Genomic DNA, 21,605 nt, shown 5'->3' with positions numbered 1-21,605 from the left:
CTAAAACATTTGATAATTTCCTCTCGTATAGTTAGTTAGCTCTCCACATGATGACGTAAAAGCGACGGCAAATTCGCGATTTCTACGAGTCTTTGCAACGGCTTCAAATCTATCTCCGGCTGAAAACCATCGATTCTATTCTTATTAATTAGTTCGCTTACAGTTTCTTTGAATAACCCCTCCTCAATGCGCCTCCACCGTTTAACCACCGCGCTCCGAATATTCTCGATTCCCCTCCGACCCCAAACCACCGCGTCTCCATTTCGCTACTTTGGCAAACCCCCTCTTCCAGTATCCGGAGCAACAGTCCTCAAAGCCGCTCCTACAATTCCCTTCATTGGATCTCTATTCAGTTCAAGCGCCAAAGCCGAATCTAGCGACGACATGTCCTACCCCGATCAGCGCAGCGATGATGAGTGGAGGGCTGTTTTGAGTCCTGGTTCGCCTCCCTCCCTCCCCATTCTTCCCCTGGACATGTCGCCAACAGCTAACGCAACCAGAACAATTCCGCATCCTCCGCGAAAAAGACACCGAACGCCCTTACACCGGCGCCTATGACGCTCACTACCCGTCGAACGGCGTCTACACCTGCGCCGGCTGCGACGCGCCCCTCTACAAAGCCAACCACAAGTTCAAGTCCGGCTGCGGCTGGCCTGCATACTTTGACTCGGTTCCTGGTGCTGTGAAGCGGTTTACGGATAGTTCGTTCGGGATGGAGAGGACGGAGATTGTGTGTAATAACTGCGGAGGGCATTTGGGGCATGTGTTCAAAGGGGAGGGGTATAAGACGCCGACGGATGAGAGGCATTGTGTTAATAGTGTTAGTTTGAGGTTTACGGAGGGGGATGAGAAGGCGAAGGCGTAGTGGTTGGGTTTTAGTGATTGTATGGGTGTGGTGTGCGGAGTATACTGGTGTTTAGGGAGTGTTGTATGTGGTTTTGGTGGGTGTGATGTGATATGAATATGACTTTATTGAATGATATATATTCTTCTCTGTGACTATAACCCTCTCTTTTACTCACAATATGTGAGCACAGTCGTTCTATACTCTGGTCATAGTTACAACAATATCAGCCCAAGGCAGCAAGGCAACAAGGCCGCCACGCACCGCCACCCAAAGGGCCACGATCCGCATTTCAGTCCCCGTTAATCTCCCATCCCTCGTGCACAACAACGCAACATTGTCGTTATTCCTGATTGAGTCGAACTGCTGTCATGTCTCGCCGTCCGACCCCGACTCAGGCCGCCCAAAACCAGCAGGTCATTAAGAGTCTGCTCAAACTTGATACGAACAAGACGTGTGCCGATTGCAAGCGCAACAAACGTTAGTTGAATGCCCGACGAGATCCCCGGAAATCGAGTTGCGATAACTATATGACTTTTGCGATGGGAAACTGACATTAGATTTTTTTCGAATAGATCCGCGATGGGCGTCTTGGAACTTGGGAATCTTTATTTGCATTCGTTGCTCCGGAATCCATAGGGGTATGGGTACACATATCAGCAGAGTGAAGTCCGTGGATCTCGATGCGTGGACCGATGAACAACTCCAGAGTGTGGTGAAATGGGGCAATGCGAGAGCCAACAAGTTGGTCGACCCTGCTGTTCGAAGATATTGGTTAGGGTGGTCGTGCTGATGGGTTGTCTACAGATATTGGGAGGCGAAACTTGCGCCCGGCCATGTTCCCTCAGAAGCGTGAGTGAAGCTTGAAAACTGAATGGTACTTGGCCCCCATGCTGACGGTTGCTGCGTGACAGTAAGATCGAGAACTTTATCCGCACCAAATACGATTCTAAGCGTTGGGTAATGGATGGGGGCATGCCCGATCCATCGACTCTGGAATCCGGTGACGATGATGTGGTAGGTGGACACACTTCTCGACTCTTGCGACAATGGACAGGAAACTGACTGGTCAGCCCCTTGCCGTCGTCCAGGAAAAGGCCAAGCTTGAGCGCTCAGCCTCCCAGCGAGCACCGATTTCTAGGAACCCCCCTCCCCCGGCACAACACAAACAAACGGCGTCGGTCAGCCTCTTCGATGATGACGATATTGTTTCTCCTCCAGCCCGGCCTAGTACGACAGACCCTACACCGCGTGTACAGCCGCCCCAGCAACCGCAGTCAGGTCCAAAACAGCACCGTGCAAACGACTCGTTGCTCGGACTCGATTTCTTTGGTAGCCCTCAGCCCGCGCCCTCCAGCCGCCCAGCCAGCATTTCGTCTACACCTACCGGTTCGTCGGCAATGTCGCGACCAGACTTGAAACAATCCATCTTGTCGCTTTACGCGAAACCTCAGCCGGCTCCTGCTCAACATCAGCGCCAGCCATCATTCGGAGACATGGCCTCTCCGCCGCCCCCGTCTGCGTCATCGTCGAACATGGGTGGTTTGACCGATGCGTTCAGTGGTTTGTCATTCCCATCCACCACCTCTCCAGCCCCGAAGCCTGCGGAGAAACCGTCTCCGTTCGCCAACCTCGCGAGCTATGCCAGTGCAAAGTCGTCCCCTGCAGCCCCCAAATTATCCTCTCCAAACGCATCAGCCAGTGGCGGTGCGGGCGTCAGCTTATTTGACAGCCTGACATCCCCAACGGTTCCTCCGCAATCTAAGCCTCAATCGCACACCACCTCGATTTCCTCTGGACAAGACTTCTTCGGAGGGTTTGCGTCTCCATCGCCGCAACCCCAACAGAGCAAGCCACAGCCGCCGCCAGCCGCGTCAGCTTCGGACGATCTCTTTGGTCTTGCATCTCCACCTTTAGCCACCACTACCGCTCCCCCACCACCCAAGCCGAAGGTATCATCTCCTCAGGAGGAGATGAAGTCAGCCTTCAACCTGAACCCATCTCCCGCACCTGCTCTTAAACCCGTGACCTCCCCCTCCGCGTCGACGCCGGCCGTGACAGCCAACATAATCCCGTCGAGCATCGATCCATGGGGAGGAGGCGGCAACGCATGGTCCAACCCGGACCCCGAACCCGCCGCTCCTGCTGCCCCATCAACGGCTGATATGATGAAGGTCCCTGAGACCATAACCGCGAACGACATTTCTCCTGGTGGTTGGGGTGTCCCATCTCCCAAGCCTGCTCCGACAGTCGCTACTGACGAGGACTTTGGCGGTTGGGAGAGCGCGGCACCTGTTTCTTCTACGGCGGCTTCTACTAAACCGGCTGGCGGGTTTGGTGGTGGTGCTGATGATTTGTTTTCGAATGTTTGGGAGTAATTTTCTATCTCGATAATTTTTTGTATCTTCATCTAATTGTACATATGCCATGTGATGGCAATTCTAGACCATAAGCGCCAGGTTCAATTGTAATGCTCGTTGATTTCTCTTTGTTTCTTGTTTGCATTGCCAGCGGGCATCATTGCAAAAAGAAAGTGCGAACTGCGGGTAGCCGTAGTAATTCACTTATAACCCTTCCTCTCTCCTCTTTCCTCCTCGCCCTCTCCATATCTCATCCACCTCTCTCTGCAACATAATTCTCCATCTATATCCCAATCAACCACAAACACCCATTATCACAATGGACTACAAAAGCGGCTACAACACCACCGGCACTGGCACCAACAGCCAGGTAAGCACCACCCTCTATCCTCGCCTGACACACGTCGAGACTTGGGTCTAACCTGATTCCTCCAGGGCAACCACTACTGCAACCGCGACTATGGCAATGGCGCCAACAGCTACCACTATTCCAACACGTTACCTTCCTTCCCTGTTCTTGCTTCGACGTCGTCATGTCTCGCCTCCCCTGTGGAATGGAAGCTGACTGTTGTTTTTGCTGATTAGCAACGGCTCCTACTACTACTCCAACCCTGATGGCAGCAAGTACTATAACAACGGCCAGGGCTCTTCGGTTTATACCCCACCCAGCGAACCGGCGAAGAAGTGAATGCTGGTGGTTTCAGCGAGGGTAACCCGCGCGGAGACTTTGGGGACCCGTCGGCGTTTGAGGGATAGGGTCAGATCCTTGGGGGTGTTTTGCTATATGTTGTTTACATGGGAAACGAGGTACTGCTGGTTCTGGGATGGTTTTTACACGGTGAATTTGTCACGTTCAGTCCTGACATGAGAAATTGAAGGGAACAGTTGTTTCTAGTATGGATATCTTTCATGGTTCCTGTAACGTTGCCGTCTACTTGTACAGAGTACCCCGCAAAACACGAGTAATTCTGCTCGAAGAACTCAACTTCAACAGAAAAACAGCCAAAGTGACTGATCAATTGGGGTATTGATCTACAGATCACCCATTGCAGAAGGTAACAGCTGCTGGTCCTGAACCACGGGTAGCTATCGTCCGCCGTACCTCCACTTTATAAGCTCCCGCTCCCTTGGTCCCTAGCTTCCCTTCTACACTCACCCCCCATTCCTCCAACTCTCTAAACATACCACCATATACCAGTATGGGATCACAACTCTGCCAACCACGGATCTTCGAGCAGCTGCCTCGCCGCCTTCTATGGATTTGTCAAGGGGATCGCTGCTTGGGTTGAGTTGATTTGTTTGCTAAGTTGGTCAGGATGCACTGGAGATCTCGACATAGCCAGCTTGTTGAGTAGGCGCCGTAGCCTAGTTTTCCGGTATCTGGTCCTGTACATGTCTCCGATGTTAACCGGGTAATATTGGTCTGGTTTATAATAGCGCGAGGTCTCCTCTTCGATGGGTGTTTCTGTTGGGAGAGTTGGGTAGATGGTGTTGGAGAATGTCCTTAAAAACGGTGGTTTCCGTCGAAGAAAAGTTCTTCATGCTTTCAATCTTAATACTATGCTTTCCTTGTAGGGCTAGCTTGCTGCTGCGGCTCCTTAGGTAAGATGCAGTGAGATTAAATTTGGCACAGCGAAACCATGCAATATTGATCATATGACTTATATTTCGATTCAGTCTAATGTAGAGTAACTACCCTTGCAATAGTTGACAAATCAGATGACCATGTTTGATATCTTCCATGTAACACTTCAACAACGCTGCATGTTTCACCGAGCTGCTCTGTTCTTTAACACACCCCCTTCATTCAATTCCTGCCTAAGCGGGAATGTTTCCCTGATCCGCGGGAGGAACCACCACCAAAATTGCCATGCAGCAGTATCGAGTTTCATTCGAAGCTTCGTTGCCAGAGCGATCATACTCCTAGGCTTGCGGATACGCGTGAGAGCAGGGAAACCCAAGTACACCACCTAACCCCTTGTTAAAGCACGCATGTCAGGAGATGAGATGGGGGTTTAACATACCTTATTGCAGAAAGCCGGGTCCTTTGGAAACGCCCTACCTGCAGGATCGAGGATCGCAACCAGTCCCGATCAAGATGCCGCTGGAAGAAAGAACTAATCAGATGTAGGACAATGGCTCTGTCAACAAAGCACTGCCTGAAAATTCTGGGAGTGAATCACTGCGATTTTCTGACTTCCGCAGGCATCAGTGGAAATGCGCCCTTGATCCAGTCATACAGGGGAAGATTCTTCGGATCCAAAATAGGCATGTCTCCCTGAAGCTGGGGCTCTGTAACGTATAGATTGTAGGTGAGCGTGATCCGATCACCTTCAGTGATAGTTTTGATCTCATGCTTGCAGTCACTGTAGAAAGCTGCCTATTGGATGGTGGAGGCACTTCTGGCACTCCAGTCAAACTTGACTTCCTGGCCATGGTGCTACGCAGTCAAGTCATCCCCCCTTGAATGGAAAGGGCAGACACACCACCAGAGAGCCAACCTGTTTCTCAGAGCGTGGGGTGTCAACATGCTTGCGGAACAGACCAGATGGTCCTGAATAAACCTACCGAGCAAGTTAGTTGACTGACTGACAATAAAAGCATGTTTCAACTCACATTAAACTTGTAGAGTTCTGCATGGAGCTTGCGCAGATGCGTCTTGTCTTCCTTGCTGCAGATGCTGGGGAGAAGGATCTGCTCAATATGCTCAATGAGCCCATAATCCACTGGATGGAATTTTGTGGCAAACTGGTCAGAATTCAGCTTGACGGCCTTGCGGTATTCTGGATCCATAACATCCTGATTTCCTCGACAGAAGCTAGCTGGACCACAGTTGAAAATCAGACGTTGGAGTACATCCATACTGGATTCTGGAGTGGCTCCATTGGCCGGCAGGACCAACTTGTTCGCCACTGAATCGTCGCTTGTTGACCAAAAGATATTCACTGGAGCAGGGGTTGGGCTGGTGGTTTCAGTTCCCGGCACGGCAATGGGGATAGTACCACCGCAGGCAAGCGATGCCATAGCTTGCTCGCCTTCTACAAACCCCTTCAACTGGCGACAGGACTCAAAAAACGCCTTGTGGTCCCCGGGGGGAGTCGCTTGAGACTTTCTGGTCCGTTTTTTTGTGCTGCCTGTCTGAGAGCACATCCAGAAGAGATCGAGGGACCCAGTCTTGGTCCTGCTTGTCGGCTCCTGAGCGAAGACCACTGAACGTAGGTTCCCATCTCGCTGACAGTCAGTCCTTGAACTCCTTCTTCAGGACGGCCTCGTTGTCTTTGAGAAATCCTGGGACCAACCGACGCACGTGCTGCTCCAGTTCCTCCGTCACTTTCTTCAGTTCGTTCTCCGGGAATGCGTCCCACTTCGGCTCTCGTTCGTTCCAGCCTGGGAAATAGTCGGGCTTGAGACTGTACAGGCGAGAGCTAAACCAATCAGTACAGGCATCGAGTTTGCAGTTCTGTTGACCTCGCGTCAGTATGTGACTAGTTGAGGTCGTTGAGCTCAACCCACCTGGATCAGACTGGTCTCTCCACCCTTTTCTATCTCCTCGACGGTGAGACCGGAGGTGCGACCCTTCTTGCGTACTGGCATATCTTCTTCGTGCTCTGACATTTCTCGATCAGACGGGTCCGTCATGGTGAGAAAAGACGGAGGATCGTGAGGGGCTGAAGAAGGTCGAAGAGGAGCGGAAACAGTCAAGTGTGATAGTGGTGATGGTTGTGATTAAGGGGACGAAGAGAAAAAGGGTTTAGAGGGGCGAAGGACGACGCTATATAACGAACGAGAGGAAGGAACCAGATCACCTGACCAGAGTCGCCCAAAGAGGAAACACGGCATCGTTGTCTGCTCCTTCTTGCGTCAGGGTTGCACAAACACTCCGAATGCGCCAATAAACCGCTGGTGCCTGGAAGTCTTTTATTCACTGCAGCTCAGAATTACGGCGTCCGGGCCTGGCATGAGAGCGGTCGTTGATTACGCATGGCATAATATATAGCAATTTTCTTCAATCCAAAATGACAGAATAAATGACGCTAACTGTCAGGGTATCTCGAACAGATTCCAAAAAAATCCACATGTAAATGACACACCATATGTACCCATGAGGAAATAGCACATAAACATTCAGCGTCGAGAAACACCAAACACGGTAAAAACTCCTTCACCCACTTCCACTTTCCATCCATCCCGTACAAGTCTCTTGAACACGGCCGGTCCCAGCCGGGACGTGCCATCATGACTGTGTCGCCCAACTCCAGTAACAATGCGATATCCTTCATATGCGCGGCCTTCCCTGACCCGCATATACTTGGTATCGCCAAGTGCGTCCCACCAGTCCTGGACTCGTTCACTGGAAATCCGAACTGCGTCCTGCACCGAAACTCCGTGTAGATCCAGCATGGTAGATGTCGATTGCGAGTCTACCAAGGCATCAGAAGCGGCGGCAGCGTTGTGTTTCGCTCGTTCCAGATGGTCACGTCCAATGGAGGAGTAATACGCAGCTGCACCGCCCATCAGGCGATCAGACCTTCCACGTCTGTATGCCATCGAGGCCTTAGAGAATGCCTCTGCACCGGCGACGAAATGCGCCCCTGCAGTTCCATGTGCGCGATCAAAGTTTCTGATCATTCGAGCCTCTCGCTTGCGTTGACTGGGCGTTGCGTCTTCGATATCAAGAGGCGGGGGTGTAGCTGTGAACTGGATCAACTGAGACACCGAAGGCGTCATTGGGCGGGTGATCAAGGCAGCTGCTAATTCATTAGCAGCTGAAGTCGAGTTTCGTGTGATACAAAGTAATCCTGCAAAAGTAATTGGCGTGATTGAAGGAAACTCTTGGGTCAACTCAGCCACCTGCGCAGCCATGACGGGGTTCTCGTGAATCTTCTTTTCGTCTTTCGGCGCATGCGCAGTTGCAAGAGTCCTAATTGTCGCGGGCAATGAGGCTCCGTTGGCGTGGTAGGTTGAGGTGACCGTCTCCTTCTTCAATATCGGTGAAGTTCGTGAATGGATGAAGTCGACATCTTTTAATCCAGCATCCCATTTGTTGATACTCGGGCTCTCGTCGAATTCGGACCCCACAGGAGACGACAACTCCTGGTTCTTGCTCTTCTTGCTCTTGGTCTTCCGCTTGCGCCCCTTCCCACTCGAGCCCTCCTGGAAACCGTCGATACCCTTGGGAACTAAGACTTTGCCTCCGTCTTCGTCAGGAGGTTGCTCGTCGAAGAATGCGAGATTAAGCAAGACGTCCATTGCACGATCGACATCACCGTCCGATTTCTTCAGCGTATGCTGAATAGTAAAGCGTTCTACCGACGGAAACATTTCCGTCAAGTAGCGAACTTTGTCCTCCTCACTCGCCCCGGCCAAGGTGATGTTCCCATCGGCTCCTAGGATATATCCTGCCGATCCAGAGGATGTCGAACGATCATTGCTGTAACCGAAGAGATCCCTATCTCTCATATCAACCGAGGAGAATTCCGATGTGAGATCCGTTTCCTGGGATTGGCCTGAACTGTCATTTCGAGAGGCACTGTGATCCGACACGATTCCATCAATATCGTTGCTGGTCGTCCCCAAGCCACTGGTGCCTGATGGGTCGAAAGGAAGATCCTCCTGCTCCAAAGCAGACAACTGAAGGATATCTAAAGTGTCGCGGGCCTGCTGGACCTGATCCGAGTCTGACAGATCATAGTCGGAAACAATTGCTGTAAATAACGCTGCATCCAGCGGTGGGCAGTAGGTCTTTTCTAATTCCTGTATAGCAATCGATCCAGCGGTTAGTCATGCCAAGTGCGACGTTGAATTCATTGTGCGGCAAGCTGGAGATATTCGAGTTTAGGGGGTTACTGACTTTAAAGAGGTTGTCGCTTTTCTCACCCATCTTTGAAGTCGCTTGCTCTGTGTCGTAAACGTATGCGAGATATTCCGAGCATTCCTTTGTTGTAAAGTTGTTGGGGTTTTGGTTAAACGAAGTGTGGCTGCAGGCTGCAAAAGGTGGGCGGGGATAGATGACATAAGACCTTGCATAATTTGCACAGTATGCATAGAAAAACGCGCTATACCGCTTTTGGACATCGGGCAAATCTGGGGATATACAGATGCTCCCCGCGTCTTTCGATGTTTTACGGTGCAGAACTTAATGGAAAGGAATGTGCGCTCTGAACTAATCCTATACATAGCAATTCAACAGTAATAACCTGTCTAACCGTAACATCCTGTCAAGTCCCCTCCACTTGCACCTTATAGTACACTCCCATCGAAGAAAGAAAAAAAGCAAAGAAAGAGAAAAGAAATCAATCCATAAGTCCGCTTCATGCCATAGACGCCATATATTTTCATCCGCGCTTCCATCCCACCTGTCAACCTTTTCACAAAGCCGCACGAGTACCGAGGATCAGCCGTCAGGCCCTTAGATAAGACTGGTCTAAAGAGATCATGATAGCCACGGGAGTTCAGAGAGTAAGGTAGGTAGAGACCAGACAGCCAGGGTATTATTATTCGTACACCGTAGAATGCATAATCAAAACGTGAAAAGTACAAAAACACGTCCACAGAAGATCCTCAGTCGAGAACAAGCAAAAGAGTCTTTCTTTTGCGTCATTTCAGTCATCTTCACTCCCTCTGATTGCTTTAATAGTAGTCCTCCTTCTCTACTGCCATAATCAACTCAGTGAGCTCTTTGCGCAGAGACCGGTTTCGGTCCCATGTCTCGATGATCTTGGGCCGATGACTGAGAAACACGGCTTTCTTCCATGGAAGTCCGCCGTACTGTGCCGCAGTGCCAGTAGGGAGGTTCTTAGCAAGATTGCGCAGCACCAGAGCAGCCTTGTAAGCCACACCGACGGGCTCGCCTCGTTCGTTGACCGGAGAGTCCATGTAGAACCACTTGCGTACGATGCGTTCTTGGAGCACAGCACGCTTCGAGGTCGGTGGCTCCGCATCTGGTGCAAGATCCTCGGGTAGATGCGAGGATACATGACCGGCAACCAACGGAGTGTCGGCACTGAGCCCAGACGAGCGGAACTTGGTGCAGTTGTCCCACAGACAGGTGTGCACAGGCGAATCCGCCTTCTCCAGGTTATATTGGCCGGGTGTATCGGTGGCTTTGAGGTTCATGTGCTCGGAGAAGACGTGTGTGCGGAGATCAGCAGGGGTAGTAAATGCGCGTTGGCATTCCTTAGATGGTTTTGTGTTGTCTGCCCATTGGCAGTAAAAGTAGGGGAATCCCTGGAAACTATATGCGGTCTCAAGCGGCCGGATTCCCTTGATGATGAACTTTGTCGCGGCGCCGGGGCCATTGATGACTTGAGCCTGGGCGTTGGTGAAAGTGGTACTGACATTCTTAATGAATTCCGCCGCAGGGAGGACACCGCCGCCAGGAACCCGAGGGTCTGCAAATCGGCTTTGGTAGGCTTGCCACAATGCAATTTGTGTAATCTCGCAATCACCATCCTCGACAAAACAGCAACGCAGCCAGCGGGAGCTGCGCTCAGGCTCTATGAGCTCCATCAGATCTTTGAGCAGTTCAGAAGGTACGCGAGGTATTTCTGATGGTGGAGGAGCCACCTTTTCCTCCTGCAGTACCGTTTCCTTCTTTGAAGGTCGCCCCTCGTACGCCAACAATGCAATCATGCGCGGCACAAAGATGATCGGAAGGTTAATCACGTCCATCAAGGTCTCAACATTGTCTGGAGAAAGTGTGTACTGGTACCAGAAATCCAGTGCGCCACTCAGGATATCCTTATCCAAGTCAAGGAGCGTATGGAAATATAGCTGTTGTAAGGTCTCTTTCGAAATGTTCTCCATCGCTTTGTTTGCGTCTGGCTCATCCAGTTCTGTCCCGAAATGGGTCAGAGCCCAGAGGGCCCGCACAACGTGAGCACGGTCTGGTGACTCAAGGCATCTGAGAAGAGTAATCCAGAGCGGATCCTGTGTGTCGGTTCTCATGAACTTCGTAACTTCTTCCGCAATATCCAAAGCATCATTCTTGATTTCGTTCAAGCGGGGCTGGTTCGGAATGTTGAGGAGGATGACCAAAAAGTCTCTTAATAACCCCTTTGCATAGCGTGACACATAAAATGCGTTCTCTTTGAGGAGTACCATGTTCCGAAGGACCAGTGTCGACTCCTTCACATTTCGGAGACGATTATTGAATTCGTAGGTTTCAAGCGTGTCATTTGGCAATGTCACTGGTTGTTTCTCGATCTTCTCTAGAAGATCCCGGGTACCGTGTAATGAGTCGAGGATGTTGGCACGGTCAGTAGGTTGCCGGAAATCGTACTCAAGTTCCCATTTGACACCAGTACAGAGATATGTGATGTCCAAAGCCTTCCCCATAAGAGTCTCAGCAAGCAGGGGGAAGCCTTCGAACTTGAACTTATCCCAGCGCTGATTGGAGATTTGCACCAAGTGATACAATGCGAAGTCGACCTCATCCGAAATACCTGACTGCAAACCATAATGTGCCCGCTTGTAGATATGATCCGCTATTTAGTGCATGGTCAGCTCCAGCCAATCAAGTGCAGGGTCTCTTTAAACAAATCCAAGCCACTTACACTTTGGGACTTCGATGAATCTTAGTGGAAAATAAGGGTCGTAGAAATTGGCTTGCTTTGCGGTCTTCGCTCTGTTGCTGACACTTGGAAACAGGCCTGGTCTATTCCCTGGAGTCGCTACCTCGCGCGTTGACATGGGCACCAGCCTCTGCCCATCCCAGCTCCCCGCACTAAACTGAGCACTGTTCGGATTCGCGGACGGGATGACATTGTCATGCATCGGGGTTGATTGAGGGGATGTGGTCGAGTGGATATGGGAGCGTCTCACCGGAGCTGTATCAGGAATGAATGGCTGGTTGATTTTGGGAGCCTGGCGCAAACCCTCTTTTGAATCGGTCAGTATAAGATACGCATACGCGAAAAGCTGGTTTCGAGGTTTCTCAACACTTACCCCGTAGGGATGTGCGCGGAGTATTGGCGGACATCTTGGTCCTTAACCAGAGGTTTTCGCAAAGAAGCTCTGCGCGTTAAAAGCTGAGACTCGATGCTGTCCGTTGTAGTCCTGTTGTTCCTGTATACAGGCCTATCAATTTCACTCGAGTTGTCGCCAATAACTGCCGCCTATGCCTTGCAATATCACGACCTTCGTTTCTTCGAAAGCAGGATATATCGGGTCTCGTATTCGAGGGCGCGACAGGTTCTGACAAAACGATCCAATTAAAGCGGATTCCGGTCGTTCCTTGTTTCGATCCCTCCTAGGTTGGCGATTCCCAGCGTCGAAAAAAAAAAAAAAATCTCCAGATTTCCCTGGGGAATAGCAAGTGTATTTGCAGAATTTGCCTCTATTGCTGCACGAGTGAGGGCTAGAAACGCGATCGAGTTAAATCGGAGAGCCAGTCGACAAAAGGAATGCGACTGCAAGGTATCGACGCGGGCTTTGGTTGACGGAAATCGCAGGGTATTCGCGCAGAAAATAAGAACTTGCAGTAAAAAGCACAAGTAGCAACCGGCTATCAATGCCTTCGTGGTGGCCCTGGCAAGCTTCGTGAACACAACCTGGTCCTGCGATCCATCCTGGCAGCCAAAAGTCCGCGCGAACATCACGGGCCTCGCGCGTGTCCCGGAGAATAAGTTTATCCGAGAAGTCCAAATTTGTGCTGAGTCACGTTGCATGCCTGAGGAAAATGACATTCAAGGATAGTTAACTAACTAGTTACTCCGACGACAGTCCAAGTTCCTAGCATCACCACAGTCAGGAATCTTTTGCTTAACAATTCATGGCCTGTCAATCAATATTCATGAGACGAAATTTTGTCTAAAGCTGCTTTTTCAACACAACACCTCTGAAGCCGAGTGTCTCGCGGACCTCATACTACCAGCCCTCCGGCATGCCGGGTGGCTGTTATTTATCCTACACCAAACAAAATATATATATCTACATGGACGATCCTCCCAATGTCCTGTCTCTGCGGCTACTTCTGTATATGACAGAGAAGCAAGGAGATTGATTGGAGCAGAGCTTGTATGACAACGCCCCTCCTCTTCAGCTGGAAACCGGAGTTTATATCGAGCACAATCCGGTTTCTGGATCTATGGAATTCTCTCTTGACTCAATTGTGCTCTCCATATTGGATCCTAAAATAAAGGGATCTAAAACTACAGGTTAGAAGCACGGTGTCCCTGATTATATCACTTTGTCCTGAAGTTTCCAGCACCACGGCTTCCGTCTCGGACACTTCTCGCTTCACAAATGCCCGATTTTAATCATCTCAATAGCACAATGCATTGCGATATACTAGATGCATCTGCTCAGGGGCATTTCAGAAGCTCATTTGGGGATCTGATAGCTCAAAATACGGGATACGCTCCCCGGGGATAAATGCTTATCCCTGCAGCTTGCTTCACTGATCGTCCCAAAGATATCTAATTGGACACCACGTAAGACAAGATGCTACTATCTGTGGATGCATATCCACTTCGGCTACCTGGGTTATGTTCATTGATGAAGGATCTACTCAGGATACCCCTACAGATTGTTCCACACAAGCCTTAACACACTCCGTCCTCCTGCGCTTCTCGCCAAGGTGGATATATGCTGCTTCCGAAGTTTTCCCACCAAGTGCAGAGTACCCGCTGATCCCCAGTGGTGGACTACTAGCTGTCCTCATATATGGACGTGACGAGCATATACCATGCCTCATACAGAGGACATAGTCTGGTATTGCAATCTTAAGCTTTGACGAGCGAAATGCAGAAATAAGTGGACACGTGCTGTAAATTGTCACAGATTTCTCATGACACGAGGCTTACAATTCAAGATATTTATATGCTGTCTCTCAACGCCTTCTACTGTTGCCCTGGTTTATAGCGGGCCGGGGAATTATACCAAGTTGCCAAGAACCCCGTGGGGCCGAAGGATGAAACGAATGGCTATGTGCGCAGGCGCTAGGGACATCAATGCTGCAGTAGCCTTCGGCTACCCTATGGGACGCCGAAGATCCCGAATTTTTGTACTCCGAGAGCACATCTCGGTCCCGAGCCGGTAGAGCTTCACACCAGATGACGAATAACACTGACTTTCTATACAGTAATCTGGATCCGGGATCCGTTGAGAATCATAGCAAGTCTGTTCTCGACATTGACTCGTCTTCTCGCATCCAGAAAAACTACAACTTGAAGGGCTCGAAATCTTCTGAAACAAGAGCATCAAACTCACTTTCGGGCCCACGGCTTGGCACTTCTTAGCTCATAGCCAAGCCCTCTTTATCTTTAGAAACTCCCACAATTCTTCGTGGAGACCGTGGGACGAATTGTGGGAGGAAAATGGGGAGAGGTTATGTACCGAATTTATGGGGACGTCCTGAGTGTGGGAATCCAACTCTCCACAATATGTATGCGCAGCCCCAATCAAACAGGCTCTATTGCAAACCTTGTTACCTTGGGAGGCACGATTCTGTAGTCTGCAATTGAGTGTTGGCCATTGGCTAGGAGCCAGGTCCGATTCGGACATGTAGGTATGCGCCTATTCAACACAACTATCGGCATTGTCCTTTGGGCGATCACTTCCAAAAGTCTCAACTACGACCGACTCTTCATACTATGGTCGAGAATATCAGATGCCAAGCCGAATAAATCATTATCCCATATGCTTTTTTACGTTCATGGCATCAAAACGGGCAGAAATGTCCAGGATATGGTCCGAATGTTCGGAATTAGGGTGAAGAGGACCATATAAAGGCAGTGCGTTTGCCTGCTCATGAAGACAACAATTGACACTCGCATTGTGCTTATTGACAATTATCTCTTTCATCTTCTTTTCTTTTGCTTTCCCGGAAAGATGCAACTCAAAAACGTGTTCAAAGCCGCAGTCATTGGTGGTGCTGTCCTGACAGCCGCTCACCCTGGACATCATGAGGAGCGTGCCACCCCGGAGGTTCAAGCTCTCAAAAGGGATGTCCACCACGGATTGCAGAAGTGCTCGACTCGCTTGGATCAGAGCGGCTTGCAAGCCCGCGCTGAAGCCCGTCATAAGTCTGTGGTTGAGATGCACCGCCGGCAGCTCATGGCCCGAGACACTAGCACTGTCCTGAATAAGTCTCACAACATGACTGGTAGTGCTTCCCCATCTTCTGCTGAGGAAATCTTCAAGAGTTCGGATGAGAAAGTCTGCCTGCTCGGTCCGAGTCCGGAGGGAGAGAGCGGGCCGTACTGGATTCCCGGAGAAAGAATTCGTTCGAAGTTGCGTGAAGGCGAGCCTGGAGTGCCGGTAATCATGGAACAGCAATACATCGATGTCAATACCTGCGAGCCCATCCCGGATCTCTATACTGAGATTTGGGGTTGCAACGCCACTGGTGTCTATTCCGGCCTTGCTGCGGAGGGCAATGGAAACGCCGCGGACCTTGCGAATCGCCAGCGTACCTTCCTGCGAGGTGTTCAGAAGACCGATGCGGATGGTATCGTCACATTTGACACCTTATTCCCTGGCCACTACGACAGCCGGACCACTCATTACCACAACATCGCTCATTTCAACGCTACGCTACTTCCGAACAACACCCTTACCGGTGGAACGATCCCGCATATCGCGCAAATCTTCTGGGACCAGGAGATTATCAGCACCGTGGAGTCGACCTACCCGTACAACACGAACGGCATTCCCATCACCGCCAATGCTAAGGATCGAGTCGTCGGGCAGGAGACCGAAGGCAATGACGCGGACCCGATGTTGAACTACGCTTACTTGGGAGACAATGTGGAAGACGGTCTTTTTGCATGGATCACTGTGGCAGTCAACGTCTCTGCTGTCCACTACCCCTACTACACCAACGTTTGGACGGCCAACGGTGGAGTTGCGGTTGATGGTACTTCGGACGGTGACCCGAGAGGCATCGATGGAGGACTTCCTCAGAGCAGCAGTGCTGCTTCTGCTACCCCATCGAGTAACTAAGAGTATTCATACGGTCCAGCTCTCTGCTGATTGTATAAAAATTGGGGGGGCGTTGTATTTACAACTGTGATAGACATAGAATGGTAGAAGGATAGAAATATAGAATTCTCCTTGTGTGCACTGTTTATTCATCCAAAGCATGGTTTTGAATTCATATTGACTTGACTTAGTCATAAGAATGGTATATTATGAGGGGGAAAGAAAAAAAAAAAAGTTATATTATGTGTTGGGTGGTCGAATATATATGGTGGTCACATGCTCTACCCTAAGCCAACTTCGTCTTCTCTCTTTCACCAACACTCCTCATCTTACCCATCCATCCTTCGACTCAAACTTCTTTATATATCACCTAAGCGAGTATATGCTATCATGTCATTGAGTTGGACTCAACAACAATAATTTCATCATGTACCATCCTTCTCAGCAGCCCCCGGAGCCCACCCAGCTTGCCTGCCTGCCTCTAGCGAAGTTCTCCCACACAACCACCTCAATCGGACACAATGGCCCACTGAACTGGAGCCATATAATGGGAAACGGCGATATAGTCGGAAGAATTGAAAGCCACGCTGTATCTGGACTCACACCAGCACGGGTTTTGTTAAAGGTGTTTCGAGACTACGAGTTATTGGTATCGTATCTGAGCGCCTCTGGTCCTTGCACCTGAGATGATACTAACGCTGAAACGTCCCCTAATCTAGGAAGAAGTCGATCTTACATACCACTCACAAGAAGCCGCGAAGTTTGCCTTGTCCGGACAGAGTGGTCAGGTGAAGCCGGTTTTCGCTGTGATCGTGAAGCTGCCCTGTCTTGCTGTGAAATATCCAAAGGACAGTATATGTGTGCGTTCTTACTTTCCATCTCCTAAAAACTCTACCTTCCAACTCTAACATTCCACGTCGCAGATTCGTCGATTCCAGATTAAGTTCTCGTCCGATCGCGACTACTATTCAACCCTGGTCATCCTGAGCAACATCAAATGTCCATTCTCGGAATCCAATGTCGGCTCGTTACCACCAGTTCGCAAACCTACATCTTCACAATGGCGCTCTGGGTCAGTTGATTCTGCGCCCGCTCCTCCACAAATGCCCTCCAGTGTTCCAGGTGCGCCGGGTATACCGACTTTGAACAATATGTTCTTCCCATCCCAGTCGTCCCCGACGATTGATCCATCTGCGAGATCAGCTACTACTGGTACCTCCCCAGCAGCTCCAAGCTATGGAGTGACTTCGCTAACAGTTGAGTTGCACTAATAGGGCCTTTTCTACGTCCCGCCTCGTCGAGTACCATCCACACGCTTACAGACCTCGTACCGACCAACAACAGCCAAGCACCGGCGCCAAGTAGCACTGCGTTCTCTTCTCGTCCTCCCACGGCCTGCCATGACACTCAATCGCTCGATGAGATTCTACCTCCAAGGCGGGATCTGCCATTCATGAAGCCAGCTGCGAAGAAACCGCGTACATCGGGGAAGCAGACAAACAACGCATCTAGACCGAACGAGTCTGGTATGATCCACTACCTGATGATTAGGAGCTGCCTTTCTAATGGATAATTCGAAATACAGGCCCTGACAAAACTCAAACGTCAATTCGAGATCACTACGATTCAACGCCATTCAAAGCCGCAAAAGCCACGAACAACGCAGGGGGAATAAAGCGTAGTTTTACTTCGCTTTCAAAGCCGAACATAAACAGCGAGCCCTCCAACCATCCTCCTCCATCTCAACAGAACACGCAGGCAAACACAAATATACCCATACATATACCAATCCAGCCCGCTTCTTCTACTACGACTCTTTATCAGCAGGAACCATCATATAACAATACCACTTCGAGGCCACAGAATCATACGGATATATCTCGCAACACTCTACCTATGAACATGCCTCCCCAATTACAGCAGCAACAACACCGCAATGCTATACCAATGAACATGGACCCTTCTCTTCAACTACAACCACAACCGCAGCCGCAATTCCAACTACAACCACAACAGCCACGGCACCCAGACCCCATCGCAGACCTCGCCTCATATACCTCCGACCCAAAGACGGAACGTATAGCAAGACTCGGGAATTGGATCTGCTCACAAATCCAGAATGACGATTTTATTTCTCTTGCTGAGGACGTGGAAGGTCTTTGGCAGCGGTTTGCATTTGGACGGATGTGACACTTGACCATTTACGTTTGACTTTATGACTTTGACGATTTCTACTCATGCCATTTGTTGATATTTGTTTTTATATGGGCTGTGATCTATATACCTTACGTTGAGAATAGGGTTAGAGCTTGAGTTATGTACGGTAGTATACTTAGCAATAGAAAGCGAGAGAAAGAGTCTAATACATTGTCACCATTATGACCCGCTGGCCACGGTATCACCATCAAGAAACATGAGCGGAGAGGACCTCAAGGTAGGAGGCAATTACAACGTATGGCACAGGATACAAAAAAAAAAAAATAAATAAATAAAAAAAAAATAAAAAAAAAAAATAAAAAGAACAAACTGGGAGAAGAGAATCAAAAATCCATTTCCAAATTCCAAAAGCAGTTCAGTTGATGAAGCATATACGACATGTTCTTTTTATCCATTTATAGAAAAGAAGAGAAGAGAGCAGAGACAAGAACCCAAGGGAACTAAAAAAAAATCACCGCTGTCGACGATAAATCAACCCCGAAAACACATTCAAATACCCCTCCTTGGTCAACAACGTAAAATCAACAATCATACGCCCCTGCTGCGCCTGCGCCTCCGCCGTATTGAAATTATTCTCCGGTAGCGCCGGTGGCGGAGACGACGCGTTCGCATTCGCAGAGACAGATCCCTCAGCGCCAACGGCAAGGTCAGCCAGGTGCTGCAGCGAGCGCTGCTCGTTGGGGCCCATGACCGGAGGCGGGGCGGCGGCGCCGTTGTTACCATTGTGGCTGTTGTTCTTGGTCAGGTTGGGATCTTGGAGCTGAGACTCCTGGGACTTGGCGCGGCGCCATTCGAGGAAGATGCGGATCTTGTTGTCCCAGCCTGGGGTGGCGAAGACATCTTGGAATTCTTCGACGCCGGTGTAGCGTTTTGTGCGGCGGTCGAGGATTTCTTCGACCTTGTTGAGGGACTCCCAGCATTCGTTGGCGTATTCGGGGAGGACAGTGGCCTCAAGGAGGGTCATGGAGGCGAGGGCCAGACTGTGCAGGTCGAAGGGGGTGGAGAGGCGGGATTGCATGGTTGCCTTGTGGAGTTCATTGGTGAGCTCTTGCGCGCTGTAGATGATCTCGTAGGGGCTGTAGACGAAGATGTGGCGCTTGATGAGCAGCCGGATTGTCCAGTAGAGCTGGTTCTGGAGGCTCTCGAGGAAACTGTCGGACGAGGTCTCTTCGGGGACGTGGAAGCCGCGGAGGTCTTGGACCTCTGAGAGACGCTCGAGAGAGGCTGCAAGGTTTGCGCTGATCAAACGTCCTACGCCGGTGTTGGTTTGGCAGATGTTGTGGTCAGAGGTGGCCAGGGTGACCGTTTCAACCAAGAATGAAGAGTAAGCTAGACGTTGTGTTAGCTAGGTTTCCTCATCTCAAAAGAATGGGTAAAACATACAGCCAACACCTGTCGTGACTGAGCCAACAACCCGCTCATCTTCCCGACCACCAATTTCGTGGTTTCCAAGGACACTCGGATCAGCCACACTGATGGCATACCAGCGAGTGAGGATAATCAGCGAAACCCAATCCCGTCGGGTAATGTTGGCGTCAGAATCATGGTCAGGGTCAGAAGCTCGCTTGTTCTTCAACTGGCCAAGACCCTTTGCCAAATCAGAGCCAAGTTTGATAGCAGACTGGATAAGTGTATGCTTCGGAACACCGTCCTTGAGCACAAAGTTGTCGGGTCCTCGGAAGTCGCAGTCCATGATCATAAGTAGCATCGACTGAAGCCATATCAAATTAACCGCAGTCGAACGGACCAGTGCAGGTTGCCGCGTGTAGTACAAAAGAAGGTCCTGCGCATTGTCGAATGAAGCCACTTTTCCAAAAGCGCCAGCGACACGACCCATGTCGGTGCGTGTCACCGTGTAAAGACTGTAGAGGAATACCTCTTGGATTTCGCGACTGCATTGGTGGAGGATCTCGAGCAGACGTTCCTTGGAGTGCGGCAAAATCGGGAAAACCGGATGAATGTTGACGTGGTAGCTGCACCTTGTTAGTTCCTGAAGACAAAACCACAAATAAACAGACGTACGCATTCAGTGCACCATCATCCACGTCCAGCGGTGTCATGTCCTCCTCTGGGTGTTTCGAAACTTCGGGAATGTCCATGCCGGCGGGAAGGCCATCTTCATTACTGACCGGCCAGAACAGGTTACCCGGCTTGGGCGCAGAGGTAGCGAGTACAGGATCCGTGGAGGTTTCTGTCGTGTCTATTTTAGTTAGTTGGGAGCAGGACCACGTAGGCAGTGCAACAAACGTACCAAATGCATTTTGCGAGCCACGAGGGTTGAACTGCGGCTGCGAGAACGAACTTGGGAGTCCTTCGAAGACAGAATATGTGCGCTTGCGACTGATCGGACCTGCGTCCATTGGCGGGGAGAACTCTTGGTAAGGTCTCGGGGACGGCACTTCGTTCATGGCCTGGTACTGCATGTCGGAGTGCACCATGGCGGCAGGCTGCATTTGACTCTCCAGAGTGTGTAGGCGTTCCGCAAGTTCCTTGATGTAGCTTTAATCCCGTCAGTTAGATTGTTCTTGTCACTTGGCGGAATTTTCACTCTACCCTTTGCTGGGACCGCGTTTCATCGGGACGCGACTGAACTGGCAGACAACACCGAGTCTGCGACAGTTGGAGCAAGTCTCGACGCCGGATTCCGAGGTAGCATCGCAACGGACCTAGTAGAGATGAAAAGATCAGCTTCTAGTCCCCCGTCGCGTCGAGTAATCACACAAAAACAAAGTACCTTTTTGCGCCGGCACTCATCACACGCCCGCGAAATCTTCGATCTCTTTCTCCTCGCACTCTGGTCACCATAGCTCAAATCGTGATTCGGATCCGCGCCCACCTGCTGACCCGGAGTGAACTGCAACATGTGCTGTTGTTGATGTTGATCCGGGGACGATGGACGACCCATCTCCGGCCCACCGGGGTTGGAGGCCCCCAAAACCATCGACTGGCCGTGATGAACGCCATTACTCGACCCGTCTGCCAGGCTAGGACCCGAGGTTTCGCGGGAGAGCTCAGCGGACAAGAGCTCGTCGGTGGTCAACTGGCGGTTGGTGTAGTATTGCATGGCGCCTTGGCTCATTTGCGCCGCGTTGGGGGACGGATACGAGGGCGCCGGAGGCATATCCGACTGCTCGCGGGAATTCATTGCGTCAGATTCGAAACGAGACATGACGGAAAAAATCCAAGCGAAGGAGCGTTAAGCATAAAATAAAACTCCGGATGGATAAGTGATGGTTTGTGGGTATTGATAGCGGTGGTGG

At 50.5% G+C, this 21,605-nt stretch overlaps 10 protein-coding genes across 10 annotated transcripts; 6 read left to right on the top strand and 4 right to left on the bottom strand.

Moving 5' to 3' along the window:
- The first annotated feature begins 111 nt into the window (after positions 1 to 111).
- ASPGLDRAFT_45031 (peptide-methionine (R)-S-oxide reductase) lies at positions 112 to 978 on the top strand. Its single transcript, XM_022546149.1, has 2 exons — positions 112 to 439; positions 501 to 978. Exons 1-2 carry the CDS (start codon positions 187 to 189, stop codon positions 863 to 865), a joined length of 618 nt encoding a protein of 205 aa, XP_022402723.1. The 5' UTR covers positions 112 to 186; the 3' UTR covers positions 866 to 978.
- Positions 979 to 1,215: 237 nt separating this feature from the next.
- ASPGLDRAFT_24183 (stromal membrane-associated protein) lies at positions 1,216 to 3,222 on the top strand (the record flags this gene model as incomplete). Its single annotated transcript, XM_022543366.1, has 5 exons — positions 1,216 to 1,324; positions 1,420 to 1,588; positions 1,652 to 1,696; positions 1,759 to 1,861; positions 1,918 to 3,222. 5 exons carry the CDS (start codon positions 1,216 to 1,218, stop codon positions 3,220 to 3,222), a joined length of 1,731 nt encoding a protein of 576 aa, XP_022402722.1.
- A 301-nt stretch (positions 3,223 to 3,523) lies between these two features.
- ASPGLDRAFT_33930 (uncharacterized protein) lies at positions 3,524 to 3,892 on the top strand (the record flags this gene model as incomplete). The annotated part of the gene is made up of 3 exons (XM_022544377.1): positions 3,524 to 3,574; positions 3,640 to 3,731; positions 3,790 to 3,892. 3 exons carry the CDS (start codon positions 3,524 to 3,526, stop codon positions 3,890 to 3,892), a joined length of 246 nt encoding a protein of 81 aa, XP_022402721.1.
- A 1,536-nt stretch (positions 3,893 to 5,428) lies between these two features.
- Positions 5,429 to 6,841, bottom strand: ASPGLDRAFT_1513031 (uncharacterized protein). Its single transcript, XM_022542236.1, has 2 exons — positions 5,821 to 6,841; positions 5,429 to 5,768 (listed from the first exon to the last, which is right to left on the bottom strand). The coding sequence occupies exons 1-2, from the start codon at positions 6,352 to 6,354 to the stop codon at positions 5,658 to 5,660; spliced, it is 645 nt and encodes a 214-aa protein (XP_022402720.1). The 5' UTR covers positions 6,355 to 6,841; the 3' UTR covers positions 5,429 to 5,657.
- Positions 6,842 to 7,329: 488 nt separating this feature from the next.
- Positions 7,330 to 9,085, bottom strand: ASPGLDRAFT_33928 (Smr domain protein; the record flags this gene model as incomplete). The annotated part of the gene is made up of 2 exons (XM_022544376.1): positions 7,330 to 8,958; positions 9,056 to 9,085. The coding sequence occupies 2 exons, from the start codon at positions 9,083 to 9,085 to the stop codon at positions 7,330 to 7,332; spliced, it is 1,659 nt and encodes a 552-aa protein (XP_022402719.1).
- A 749-nt stretch (positions 9,086 to 9,834) lies between these two features.
- ASPGLDRAFT_122212 (putative chromatin remodeling complex subunit (Rsc9)) lies at positions 9,835 to 12,184 on the bottom strand (the record flags this gene model as incomplete). Its single annotated transcript, XM_022540298.1, has 3 exons — positions 9,835 to 11,690; positions 11,760 to 12,083; positions 12,151 to 12,184. 3 exons carry the CDS (start codon positions 12,182 to 12,184, stop codon positions 9,835 to 9,837), a joined length of 2,214 nt encoding a protein of 737 aa, XP_022402718.1.
- A 1,328-nt stretch (positions 12,185 to 13,512) lies between these two features.
- ASPGLDRAFT_1306170 (uncharacterized protein) lies at positions 13,513 to 14,411 on the top strand. Its single transcript, XM_022540979.1, has 4 exons — positions 13,513 to 13,637; positions 13,732 to 13,932; positions 13,987 to 14,237; positions 14,288 to 14,411. Exons 2-4 carry the CDS (start codon positions 13,892 to 13,894, stop codon positions 14,374 to 14,376), a joined length of 381 nt encoding a protein of 126 aa, XP_022402717.1. The 5' UTR covers positions 13,513 to 13,637; positions 13,732 to 13,891; the 3' UTR covers positions 14,377 to 14,411.
- A 625-nt stretch (positions 14,412 to 15,036) lies between these two features.
- ASPGLDRAFT_167879 (intradiol ring-cleavage dioxygenase) lies at positions 15,037 to 16,239 on the top strand (the record flags this gene model as incomplete). The annotated part of the gene is made up of 1 exon (XM_022542654.1): positions 15,037 to 16,239. One exon carries the CDS (start codon positions 15,037 to 15,039, stop codon positions 16,147 to 16,149), a length of 1,113 nt encoding a protein of 370 aa, XP_022402716.1. The 3' UTR covers positions 16,150 to 16,239.
- A 260-nt stretch (positions 16,240 to 16,499) lies between these two features.
- ASPGLDRAFT_146014 (uncharacterized protein) lies at positions 16,500 to 18,514 on the top strand. Its single transcript, XM_022541873.1, has 5 exons — positions 16,500 to 16,777; positions 16,848 to 16,988; positions 17,052 to 17,340; positions 17,403 to 17,654; positions 17,714 to 18,514. Exons 1-5 carry the CDS (start codon positions 16,556 to 16,558, stop codon positions 18,316 to 18,318), a joined length of 1,509 nt encoding a protein of 502 aa, XP_022402715.1. The 5' UTR covers positions 16,500 to 16,555; the 3' UTR covers positions 18,319 to 18,514.
- A 179-nt stretch (positions 18,515 to 18,693) lies between these two features.
- On the bottom strand, positions 18,694 to 21,605 carry ASPGLDRAFT_45023 (putative C6 finger domain protein). Its single transcript, XM_022546148.1, has 6 exons — positions 21,080 to 21,605; positions 20,899 to 21,011; positions 20,597 to 20,844; positions 20,368 to 20,545; positions 19,729 to 20,318; positions 18,694 to 19,674 (listed from the first exon to the last, which is right to left on the bottom strand). The coding sequence occupies exons 1-6, from the start codon at positions 21,512 to 21,514 to the stop codon at positions 18,797 to 18,799; spliced, it is 2,442 nt and encodes an 813-aa protein (XP_022402714.1). The 5' UTR covers positions 21,515 to 21,605; the 3' UTR covers positions 18,694 to 18,796.

The sequence above is a fragment of the Aspergillus glaucus genome (assembly GCF_001890805.1).
Source record: "Aspergillus glaucus CBS 516.65 unplaced genomic scaffold ASPGLscaffold_6, whole genome shotgun sequence".
NCBI lineage: Eukaryota > Fungi > Ascomycota > Eurotiomycetes > Eurotiales > Aspergillaceae > Aspergillus > Aspergillus glaucus.
The sequence above is the reverse complement of the archived record's forward strand: the minus strand, read 5'-3'. Positions and strand labels throughout refer to the sequence as shown.